Below are 13,443 nucleotides of genomic sequence, written 5' to 3'. Positions count from 1 at the left end.
ATACTATATGAGCGTTGGTCTCTTTATTCCTGTATTTTTCCATCAGTTGCCTTACAATGAAAATTGCATCTGTTGTTGATCTGCCCTGCATAAAGCCAAACTGATTATCAGATATGTCGGTTTCTTCACGTATCCGTCTATCAATTACTCTCTCCCATATTTTCATGGTGTGGCTAAGTAGTTTTATAGCCCTGTAGTTTGTACATTGTTGTATATCTCCCTTGTTTTTGTAGACAGGTACTAAAACACTGCTTCTCCATTCGTCTGGCATTTGTCCAACTTCCATAATTCTATTAAATATACCTGCTAGCCAACTTATTCCTGTCTCTCCCAATGCTCTCCATACTTCCCCATTAATATCATCTGGTCCGACTGCTTCTCCTTTCTTTATTTTTTGAAGTGCTTGAGCCACTTCCTCGTTTGTTATTCTAGTAACCATTGCTGTTACTGTCTCCGTTAACTCCACAGGCTGTCTGTCAAATTCTTCATTTAATAAACTGTCAAAATACTTTCTCCATCTCTTTTTGACATCCTTTTCGTGAATTAGTATTTTGTTATTTTCATCTCGGATACATCTAATCTGATTAAAATCTCTTGCTTTCTTTGCTCTCTGTTTGGCTATTTTATATATCTTTGCTTCGCCTTCCCTGGTATCAATACGCTTCTGCTTTAGGTTTTGCTACTGCTACTTTCGCTTCCTTTTTATCTACCATATAGTTTTGAAGATTTGAATTGCTTATTTGTCTTGATCGATTTGAATTGCTTATTTGTCTAATTTGTAAAATTCTTATTTTTCAAAAACCGTATATAGGGTGAAATTTTTTCTAAGACAAAAACGAACTAATTTTTTAAAGACGAACCTGATTTTTTTCTAGTTTGAATAAATCAGTTGATTAGGTAGTAATAGTGTAACGATTGACCAAAATAAGAGACACATCGATCTTACCGTTCAAAAATTATGACGAATACAAATTTCTGTAAAAATTAACAACTCGCCCTGTATATTATGAAACAATGGGGGCAGACACTTTTTAATTAATAGTCATTTGTTATTCTTCATAGGTGCCTCCATACGAGGTAGGAGTATGTACAGTTCCTCATGACTCACAATTACCAAAGTGATATGAGAATATTGTTGAAATATATTGATTGATTTGGTTTTTAAATGATTGATCTTTTAATTGAATTAAAATAATTAAGTAAACTGTCAGATAATACCATAATCATTTTTAATCTACTTAATCCCCTATGATGGCAAATTGTTCTTTTATATACTGCGCAAAAATCTTAACCATTTATAAGCACCACAGGAAACAACATTCCATATAATAAGAAGGTTCTAAGTAGTTTATTTTTAAAAATGTTAGTAACGTTTATAAAAAACCGAAATTTTTTACTTATTTTGCAGGGGATAGGCTAAGAATAGAAACATTTAAAAAAACGCTATTTTGAAGGTTTTTATATAACTTATAAATTTCTTACTCTTAAATTTGTTTCAAATTATTCACTTTTTGCTGATAGACGAAAAATACGAAAATTTACCGTTTTTTGACCTAATTTGTTAATAACTAATTAAGTCCAAATAATCGACTGCAGGAAAAATATAGGTTATAGAGATCCATGCTACTCAAAATTACTATCGTTTGACTGACCGGGTCAAAAAAGGGAATAATAAAAGTAAAAATCTATATTATTGGTTTACAACGTTCTCCGTATTTCGATACCTATTCCCCATTTCTCTCTGTCAGCACATTGATCTACTTGCAGACCTTTTTCTCCATTGCTTTGCTTATTCCTGATACCACCTTTTCCTCGGTCTACCTCTTCTTCTTCTACTTTGAGGTTTCCACTTTTATACTTATTTTGAGATTCTGTCCTCATGCATTCTTTGTACGTGACCAAGCCATTTTAGTTGTATTTTGTTGATTTCGTCATTTCTTGTTTGTGTTACCTTAATTTTTTCTCGTATCCGTTCGTCGGTGACAGGTTCTCTTCTTGATCTTCCTGCAACTCTTCTCTAAAAATCCATTTCGGTGACTTCTAAAATTTGTTTCGATTTTTCCTCCATAGGCCATACTTCGCTTCTGTAATGCTTTTCACTACGGCGTTATAGATATTTTTCTTGTTTTGAGTGTTTATCTGCTTGTCCCAGAGTACTGAGTTTAGAACCGTAATTGCTTTCCTGTCCTGAGTATTTCGTTCTTTAATGGCTCCATCCAGTGTACCGTCATTCGTGATTTTCATTTCCAGGTATTTATATTCGTTGCATTTACTAATTGTTTCTCCTCTATCTAGGATCAAATCCTGCTGCGTCTCACCGATATTCATATATTTGGTTTTTCCTATGTTGATCTCTAGTCCCCATTTCCTATATTTCTCTATTAGCTTGCTTGTCATGTAACAGATATCATCGTAGTCTTGTGCTATTAGTATTTGGTCGTCTGCGAAACAAAGAGTACCTAGTGTATGGTCATGCAATGGTATTCCCATGTTCTTACATTTCTGTTGGAGTGAGGCAGCATCCTTGTTTTGTTTGAGCCCTCTATTTGTCACAAACCCTTCGGTGAGTTTGTTTCCTTGTTTAATTTTCGCGGTTGTGTTGTTATAAAAATTAAAATAAAAAAAAAATAAAACAAATAAAAATCTTACTTCATAATTTTGGAAGTCCCTGGCGAATAGATTATTTTTCCTTTGAACCCGATCCGTTTCTAGGACAGTGAAAACACCGCTAATATCAATTTTTCTGTCATTAGTAAACACAATGCTCGACTTGCGAGCACGATTCACTACCTTCCAATGATACTTTTTAAACACTGAATCATTTACAACTCTCACCATGTTATCAATCAAAATAATTCTAACTCAATTACTAATTATAGCGATTAAATCGTGCCCCACTTCGAATTATGCAAATTGGCCATATTTGACTATCAGTGCTCTATATTACACATGTTTTACTAGGTAGGTATCAATTTATTTTAAAAAACATCACTTTTCTTTAAGTATTCTAATAACACATACAGACATGTACAGTATGTACACACTTATTTCGTTATCAACTACCTTTGGTAATGAGATTCAGAAGTTTACATTAAGAAACATTTGTTTGGGTTAGCAGAATATTAATGAATTTTAATCAATCTTTCCACCACTAAAATATAAACAATAGGCAATAATAAAAAAAATCATAAAACAACTGTAAAATAAACAATAAAATCCATTATATTTCCCATGTCAACGAAAACTGGGTGAACTTTAAATCATTTCACCCGAGAGACCGCAGACGTTCGGATACAATAAGCGCCTCTTTGTAACGACAATGAAGTCGACTTTACTAAATAACAAGACATTTACTCAACACACACATACACTATTACATACACACATTACACTATTCTACACTATTCTGATTGCGGGTAGTTGAATGAGTAATTCCTATGCCATTAAAAAACGTTAAATCATTTTAAACTCTAGGTAGTTTTAGGTTAGATAGTTTTGTGAAATAAACCAACTTCAGTACGCTAGGTACGACATATTTATGAAATAAAGAGAATAATTCTCTCGGATAGAAAGAATTCTCTCGGTAGCGAATGTGAAACGTGAATTCAAAGCCTTCATTAAAGCTACGAAACGATGTAAGGAACCTCTTTGTCCAACAAATACATCTACAAATCAACCTTTTACCGTTTTACGGAGAAGCTGTAAGATGAGAAAATCAGTGATTGCATTTTACTTCATTCCGAACACCATCGGTACGTTATGTATTTGTGGGACAAAGAGGTTTCTTACATCTCATCGTTTCATAGCTTTAAGGAAGGCTTTGAATTCACACTTTTCACGTTCGCTACCGAGAGAATCCTTTCCCTTTATTATTTCATAAAAAGTCGTAGGCGTACTCAAGTCGGTTTAGTTTACAAAACTACCTAACCGATATTGCATTTTATTTCTTTCCGAACACGCATCTAGGACTCCTGACGCGAGTTTTGATATGAAATGAAACACGTGTAGAGTAACGATGGTGTTCGGAATGAAGTAAAATGCAATCGCCGATTTTTTCATCTTACGGCTTCTCTCGCTGAAAGAAACTAGAATAGAAAAGAAGATTATAAAAAGAAAGGACTGGATGACAGACATAATGTTACTGATTTTCTTAAAGAGCGAAGAAAAATCTAATCTCTCATGCACCAGGACGATAGTACAAAAATAGAATTGTGTAGGCTAAGAGCAGGGGCGTAACAGAGGCCCCCGCAGCATGAAGCTTGCGGGGGGCCCCAATATATCAGGGGCCCCATCTTGTCGTCTATATGTAAAAATATATCATTGATAAATTTTTTAAGAATGCATATGTAACGTTTTTCAGCAGTGACTTGAAATCTTCAAAAACTTTCCTCGATTCGATTTAGCAAACAATGCAGAAAAACGTCAACCAAAATCGCTTACTCTAAAAACGTTATCGGTGACTAGGTGGTCATCCAGATTACAAACTGTGCTTGGTGTAAAGCAGAACTACATGATAATTTTAAAAACATAATCTTAAATAATATTAACTACCACAGATCGTGAGTAGAGAATGACAACTAATAATTTTGGAACAGTTTTTGAATTTGCCTTCCCATCTATTTTACAAAATAAAGTAAGTACTACTTTAACATTACAATTTTAAAGAATTTTTCTCAAATCTTTAGACAAAACTATATGTCATTTTTACAAGAATCCAAAGATTTTGCTACTAATTTTGGCTTTCCCTGTACTTTTAAAATCAAAGGTTTGATACAGTTAAGAAGCATTTTGGAATTTTGGATTTAGGCATGTTTTTCGAAAATCTCGATGTAGTCATTGAACAAATTCAAGCTGGATTTATAAGTACCTATGTACAAAGTGAACAACGATTTTAAAGTCTCACATCCTAGAAGTGGATATCTTTTCAAATCGGATCCAGAAGTTTTCGCAGGAGTCAGTAAATTAGTTGCTGCGTACCCGTCAGATTTAAGTAATGAGTTTTTCGAGCAACTGCAATTTGTTAGAAAATCATTGAGGACACAGTTGGAATCGGTGAACTCTATTATTTATGATACAGTCAAACTTATTCTTATAGACTTTCATTCCACTAGTGCTTGCATCTTGCATACCAGAAGTGTGTCATGCGTACATTTTGTTTTCAACTTTACCCGTCACGACCACTAGTTCAGAGAGATATTTTTATGAGCTTAAATTAATAAAACCATATTTTCGTAGTACAATGTCAGAAGTTCTCTAGCGCTAACTATTGAAAACGAAGTTGCCCATCAGATAGATATTAATAAAATAATTATTGTAGATATATTCGTTAATAGTAGGGCACGAAGAAAGTTGTTCATCTCATAGAATAATACTATGTAATATTGTAATAATTTAAAGAGTGTAGGCGAAAAATTTCGGACTAATGATTTTTCGAACTGATGATTCTTAAATGCATTAATTTTATTTGAATCCTGAGAAAACTAATAAATATTTTTGAAAACTTTATAGGCAGAATTAAAGATTACATTATTACCGAGGGCTGAAAGTCCCTCAGAATAACCAAAAAGTTTCTTTTGAATGGGATATTTAAAATTAAAAATCATACTAAATTTTCTTTTTTCGCCCCTGTAACTTACTGAATTAAACATTATAGAAGTTTTCAGGGACTTTTGGCTCTCGGTAATAATGTAATCTTTCATTGTGCGTTTTAATTTTTCAAAAATACTTACTAGTTTTCTCAGGATTCGAAAAAAATGAATGCATTTAAAAAGCATTGGCACGAAATTTTACGACTACGCTCTTAATTTTTGTTCTAATTTATTTTATACCAATAAAGTTGTTGTATATGATAGTTCTATACCAATAAAGCTGTTATAAATAAACAGTGCACAAATACATTATATGTATACCTACGTTTTTGTTACACAATTCGCATTTAGTAATTTTATAAAGGGGCCCATTTTCAATTCTGCGGGGGGGGGGGGGCCGACGGAGTTTGTTACGCCACTGGCTAAGAGCCCCGCAAACTGCAGACTTTTTAATCGGCCGATAGTTTAGTCGGGTCCATGATGGGTAAGCCCATCAAACTTTTTTGTCGGCCGAGACTGAATCGGTGTAATGTGCGCATCTGCATACCTCTCTGTACTGATTAAGAAGCCGACTAAACTATCGGCTGATAAAATGTCTGCAGTCTGCGCGGGCTCTAAATAGATAAATAAAAAGGGCATGCAGACAGGTCAAAAATAAACATATAAATAAACAATGTGAAGAACTGAAGAGGCGTGCAAAATAATTTATTATTTTTACCTACTTTTATTTTATTTCTTTCATATTTGTGTAAAAATTATCAGCTTTTCCAATATCTAAAAATATTTTGACTAAGAGTAAGAGTTTAAAAGTTATTCTAATATCATTGGATAGACAGCTTAAAAAAATAGTGACCTGTCATTTAACATTACATAAACATTATTAATAAAATTTATTTATTTGACATTTCTCAATTTTGAGTTGACTTTTACTGTGTCGGCAGAAAAGAAATATTTGAATAAGGATTGTGACGTTACAATGTTAAATTTAAGATCGGTTATCTCGAAGATGGTTAGAGATATCAAAATGCCGTTTTCAGATTTGGATTCAGGAGATAAAACTACATGGTGATCCATGGCTAGATCGACTCTAAGTGTTGCAGGAGCGGCGACGCACGAACGAACAAACAGACTTTGAGAATTTATAAACGAAAATTTTCGTTTAAAATAGATTACCCTATTGTGAAGGTTTTTCTATTTCTTAACAGATAAATGTTTATATTTAAGTATAAATAGGTTAGTTTTTGAATGGTAAGCAAGTAATTCAAATTTAGTGCTAAAACCCTTTTTCGCACTATATTGTTAATATAATGTTCCGTTGGTGTATGTTGACGGAAACAATTATTTGAAATAATAAAAATAAGGGTCACAAACGAACAGTAAAATATTTATTGATTTTGGTAACAAAAAAAGGTGTTTGCTTATATCTCGGAAGAGGGTCGATTGTTAGCGAGAGTGCGGGCGTGTCTGCGTTGTTTGCTGGGTGTGAAGAGACTAACTAAAAACCACAACACTATTATATCGATATTATGCCTTTCAAAAATATGGCCCGAAGAGGGCAGTGAATTATTTAGATCTGGCGTTTAAAAACAGAACACATCTGCAGTTTTAAGAAACGTCTCGAATGCATGTGTTTTGTGATATGGTAATTAATTTATGGGGAATTCATTTTGTTAAACTGAACACACCAAAAATCATATGGTTAGGGATGCATTTCGTTTCGTAAAACCGTGTCTTTCTTAGCATCTGGTTTGTATATTAACTGTGACTTTTATATAACCCATATTATTTCGTTTTGAGAAAAATTATTAAAATTAAAATTAGCAAAAGTAGTAATTAAAGCGTATCGCTATATACCCCCCTCCGAGATGCTAAGAGAAAGGCAAGATTAATTAAAGCGTATCGCTATATTAATAATTAAAAAACCACACCGAAATTTCTGCATAAACGTGTAGGTTTGCTTACTATATGGCATACATTAACGAAAAAAAAAAGTCGTCAAAAAAAAAGAATTTAAAAATGTTATTAATGTATTTTTTATACTAAGCAATTGTTCTGTGTCGTATAAAAGTTACCGTCTTATACATTTCTTTATAATTTATTGAAGTTTTTAGAGAATTATTTAAAACAATGTCTACGACACTCTTTGAGGTTTTTTACATGTTATCAAATAAAATCTTCATTTTTAAAAATATAATTACAATATAACCTTTAATTTTTTTAAGTATTTTATATCGTACATATTTACCTGATAAGCTTCCCAGTTAGACTTTGATGTTACTGTGTATTGTCCATGTCTTCTACCAAATTTTCGAGGTAAACGTACTTTTACACGAGGCATAAAATTACTGCCTCAATTTCAGATATGCAAACAATATCTGGTATTTAAGACGTATGATGTAAAAAAGGATATAAAAACTTAATCAACAATAGAGATATTTCGTTTTTATAAAGAAAATTCTGAATCACCAAATGCCCCGTTAACTTTTAAAACGGTATAGTATATCATTCGACTTGTATGTTCCTTCATATGATAAAGTAATATGAAAAATGGTATTTTTATCAAAAGATACTAAATATTTTTTGATACTAATTGCACTACTCATTATTTTCTTAAAATTTTATTCGAACTACCATTTCCACCATTATGCTTGTAAACTTATCAAACTAATACTCCAGGCTGTGGGTGAAAAATAGGTCGATTTCAGGATATAATTCAGGAATTTTTGAAACCTATCAGGTGTTGTAAATTACGATGCCAGGAATAACTTCTACTAAAATGTGACCAAAAATATTGTGAGCTTTTTTTATTGCGATTTTCATTTGTTAAATTTGCAACTTTTAAAGGTTTTTAATTTTGCAGGTTAGGATATTGATTCTAGAGAAAAACTTTTTAATAGAAAGTCGTAGTAAATTAAATAACCTACAATTTGAGCTATAGTAAGTTTAATTTTGTTTATTGGTTATTGCAAAACAGCCTGCGAAATATCAAAAATGACCGTTTTTACAATTGCGTTATTTATTGTACAAATATTTTTTTTTATTTTTTAAAGCTTAAAATGAAGATCTTTCAATTCCAAACATAAAAAAATAGTAAGGCCGGATTAACGAATTTGTTGCTTAGATATTATAAATTGTTTATCCCAAGAGCTCCAATGTCGAAGGCTATAACTTTTTGAAAAAAAAATCGTAGAGAGTTGGTGAAACATCCAGTCTCATTCTAAAGAGTTATATTTTCATATTCTGATGTAAATAAATGCGTAAACTATTATTAAAGCTCTAATTTTTGGGTTTGAAAATAAGGGGGCAAATTTCGTTATAAACATTTAGAGCTAAAGCGGCCCTGTACATCCTATAAGTTTTTAACTTACAGATTATTGTTTCTGAAGACGAAACGAAGATTTATAAAAAAATAAAAAAAATTTACGACAAACTGAAACCGAGCTAAATGTTGGGTTTGGAAATAAGGGGGCAAATATCGTTATAAACATTTAGATCTGTAGCAGCCCTGTACATCCTATGAGTTTCTAACTTACAGATTATTGTTGCTGAAGATCAAACGAAGATTTATAAAAAAAATAAAAAATTTCTACAACCAACTGAAGCCGAGATAATTGTTTCTTTTTTCTTAAATCATAGTGCCTTTATTTATAACAATTAAGAAGATATTTTACAATCATTGACTAAAGACAGACTTATGTTATCTTAAAATAAAAATTATTATAAAGTATAGTTACATTTAATTATTAAAAATTATTTTTAAAATCGGTGCTTTTGTGAGCGGCCGAATTTTGCAAATCGCCCGGCTCGCTTCAAATCTGCGCGCTCGGAAAATTTTTACGTAAAAAAAATAAATTTTATTAAATTTTGATTGAAAACAATTTAATAATATTACCATTATAATATACAGTCTATTTACCACTGTATTTGTTTTTCTTGATAAACTTTTTTATGTGAAATCTCATTTCTGAAGAAATAATATTACAAAAATGATACATAATGTATATGAAATACATAACTATATTTTTAATTTTATATAAATATAATAATAATAATGTTACTTCTTATTATACAATATAAAACATTTTCTTCTTGTAGTGACTATCCGTTTTGGATGTTGGCGACCATCATGGCAATCTGTACTTGCACACTAAATCGGCACTGCTGCTCTAAAAAAATTTGTAGTTGTGTTGAACGACGTACGTAAATTTTTTAGCAAGGTAATCCTTCGCCTTCCTGGTTCTCAGTTTCCAAATGGGGTTTGCCAAATTGCCATGATGGTCGCCAACATCCAAAACGGATAGCCACTACAAGAAGAAAAAGTTTTATATTTTATAATAAGAGGTAACATTATTGTTATTATATTTATATAACAATGAAAAAAATAAAAATATAGTTATATATTTCATATTATATATATATATATATATATATATATATTTTTGTAATATTATTTCTTCAGAAATGAGATTTCACATATAAAAGTTTATCACGAAAAACAAATACAGTGGTAAATAGACTGTATATTTAAACCGGGAGATATTAACAGAAGTTCAACCACGATTTTCTAAGTCCTGCCCTTTGCAATACTGGAAGGTTAGAGAAGGTACTTACAATTTGTGGAAAAATCCACTGGTTTCCTGTGACATTTTCCTGTGAAAATTAGATTTTCCATGAAAAAAAAAATTGGGAGTTGCGATGAATTTTTAAGTCCTGCCATATCCATAGAATAACAGGATACTATCTATTTTATGAAGAAAATTTTTTGGGCAGGACGGTTGCAAAAGGACTAAGGGAGTATACAGATATACAAATATGTAATGAAAATAATGAAATTTTCATAATTTTTTAAGTCCTGCCAACTTAATAAATTAATCATATTTATTTCAAAATGACCAAAAAAAAGTTGGCATGACGTCACCTAATGTTTAACTGCACTTGTTTCTTGGAAAATTCTGTATAAAATTTTCACTCTGGTTCCGTGATTTTCTAAGTCATAAAATAAATTTCGTTATAAAATAAATAATTTCAGGAGACATTATTCAAAATGGCAGGATGTTTAGTTACACCTTTTTTACTATATATAGTTAAAAAATGTGTAAGAAAATTCGTGGAAAATTACACGATTTTCTAAGTCATGCCATTTCGCACATATCTCAAGAAGGTTAATACAAATCTATTTTCAAAGAGGCAGGATGGTTGTATAGTTATTTCGTATAAAAAAATTAAATTGTGTGTCTGTAAAATTATTTCAGGGTGTTATACAAATATATTAATATCACCACAATTTTCTGAGTCATGCCATGTCGAGTATGCTTAAAAAACACTAATCTAAAACCGTTTAAAACTTGGCAGGATAACCGCAAAGATGAATAATACAAAAAATTAATTTGTATATCAATAAAACAATCGAATACTATTAAATATTATTTTCCTGAATAATGTCTCGGAAGTTTTACACACTTTTCAAATCTAATAGCAAACTGTAACATCTTTATTTTGAGTGATTAGACCCTACTTTTATCTAAGTAATCGCAATAAAAGTAAATAAACAATTTTTACAATTTATTGGTTATAGTAGGGAATTTACCTACCCATTATATTATACAGGGTGGTATTATATCATACCTACCCATTATATTATACTACCCATTTATACTAATTTTAAGAAAATTTAACTCAATTCACCTAGTTCAACAATGCTTCCGTGGAAAGCTAGAGCTCTTTAAAGATGGCGTCTTGTAATTCATCATCGTCATAATTCAACCCGGATCTATCCACTGCTGGATATAGGTCTCCCTCAGTCTTCTGCATGCATTTCTGTCCTGTGCTGTCTGCATCAAGTTTCTGTCGATCCGTTTGATGTCATCAGACCATCTGGTTGGCGGACGACCTCTACTTCGATATGCTTCGTCTAGAAGAAGCATATCGAAGCCTTGTAATTAGTTTCTTTAAAATAGCTCCAGAACGCTTTTATTTGGAAAAACGGAAACTGGTACACTTATTTATCTTCCAGAGGTCAATTGTCAAATGTCAGTTATCAATTGTCAATTTTTAGTACCGGTCATAGGGGTCCGTTTTGGTTACGGAAACGGATATTTTATCGAATAACTTTTCTGTCTAACTTTTAGCATTTCTGACACTGGATTATTAAATTCTGGGATAGTTTTGTACTAAGAGGTACTTTTGCTTTAACTCAGAAGAATACGCAGTTCTCTAGAAAAATCGATTTGAAAAATTTTTCGTTTTTTGGTTTTTTGAGTTTAAAAGAATTTAGAAAAATTGTATTGAGGAAAACGAAAACTGCTACGTTTATTTCTCTTCCAGAAATGAATCGATTTTATCAATTGTGAATTTCTAGTACTGGTCATAGGCATCCGTCTTGGGTAGATCAACGGATATTTTTTATCTCATAACTTATTGGCGCATCAAAGAAACATGAAACGTAAATCACGTTTCATGGAAATAAAACACTGCTAAACAAATAGACATCCGGCCATTTATGCGACTCTCCGAAAATAAAAATGTTTTATGAGCATGAATCACACTCGTTTCATTGGTAGGCAGATTTGTTTTGCCCGTTTTATATTCATGAAACGTTGTTTATTGTTATCAATATATTTTTGTTGCATAGCAATTTTATTCCGCCTTCTTACTTGTTCGAACACAAAATACACACGCATGTACGAGTAACAGGCGCTAAGTTGCCGCAATCAACTGGTTTTCCTGATATTGTAGGATTGTAGATATTGTCTTGATATTGTTTCCTATATTTGATAGCAAAATGTCCTAACACTAACAACACCAGAATAAATCGATTTTTAAATACAGCACCTATCTACTTGCAACTTTTTGCATTGTGTTCAGGATAACATCAGGAAAAGGTGTACAATATAAAAATGGGTGGAAATTGCATTTAAGTGCATAACATGCATCCAAAAATGCATAAACCTGTCAAAATCAGTGTATTAATGGCAACATTTTGTTATTTGGGAGGTTTATGGAGTTACGAATACGCAAGCAGAACCGACCTCCGAATCACCTAGTGCCCAGAGTTGCTGCTACGGCACGTCATCTGGAGTTTCGTGGGATATCGGCAATAAATTAAAGCAAACAGATTATTCGAGGGTTTTTGGGATGGCCGAACACGAATATGACATTACAACCGACCCTCGGAGCACCTGGTGCCCAGTATTCATGTTCAGCAACCACAAAACTCCTCGAGTAATCTACTTGCATCACTTTAGTGTCTGAAAGCCTCGAAATTTAAGAATATGGCGTGTATATCAGTCACCCCGAGCACTAGGTAAAGATCTGTTCTAATGTGACATTCTTGTTCAGAAACCCCAAAAACCACCTGAGTAATCTGTCTGTATCAATTTACTGCCGAAATTAGTATATAAATATGGTATAGAAAATGCTTAACAAATAAAAAGGTACCATAAAATATCATTTTATTATAATACTAAAATACAGGGTGTCCCATTTAAGAAAACTCAGAAAATACTCATTCCGAGTTTCAACCAACCCCGTATACTAAAATTAAACATTTTGGTATAGTATTAATAACTGACAAATAGTAGACTATATGAAAAACCGTTTAAACATAAATTAATAGAAATCTGGATATCAAATCACTAACAATATCTATAGGGTGTGAAAGTTTCTACAAAATTAACAAAAAACGTAATTATATTTTAAACTACCTCGTATAATATTTCAAAACACTATATTTTATTAAAGAGAACATAGAGTAGAATCCAAAAATGTAAAAATATACAGGGAATTCCATTTAAAAAAACATAAATTTGTGTCACCCTGTCAAAACGGGTAGCCCTGTATATTAGAAAATACTGTT

General features: G+C 31.8%; 1 protein-coding gene across 4 annotated transcripts in view; it reads right to left on the bottom strand.

Moving 5' to 3' along the window:
- LOC114326027 (chloride channel protein 2) overlaps positions 1-13,443 on the bottom strand; it is a 152,602-nt gene that overhangs the window by 62,922 nt on the left and 76,237 nt on the right. Inside the window, exon 1 of one of the 4 annotated variants that reach the window (XM_028274228.2) lies at positions 7,834-7,941. The exons of 2 other annotated variants lie outside the window; for them this stretch is intronic. In XM_028274228.2, the coding sequence (XP_028130029.2) occupies positions 7,834-7,926 (93 nt within the window). In that variant the 5' untranslated portion in view covers positions 7,927-7,941. Of the gene's footprint in view, positions 1-2,649; positions 3,011-7,833; positions 7,942-13,443 lie in introns of those variants that run through there. One more of the 4 variants, XM_028274227.2, reaches the window with a different exon arrangement.

Source organism: Diabrotica virgifera, chromosome 3, assembly GCF_917563875.1.
Source record: "Diabrotica virgifera virgifera chromosome 3, PGI_DIABVI_V3a".
Classification (NCBI taxonomy): Eukaryota; Metazoa; Arthropoda; class Insecta; order Coleoptera; family Chrysomelidae; genus Diabrotica; species Diabrotica virgifera.
Note: the sequence above shows the minus strand (reverse complement) of the source record. Positions and strands in the feature narration are given on the sequence as shown.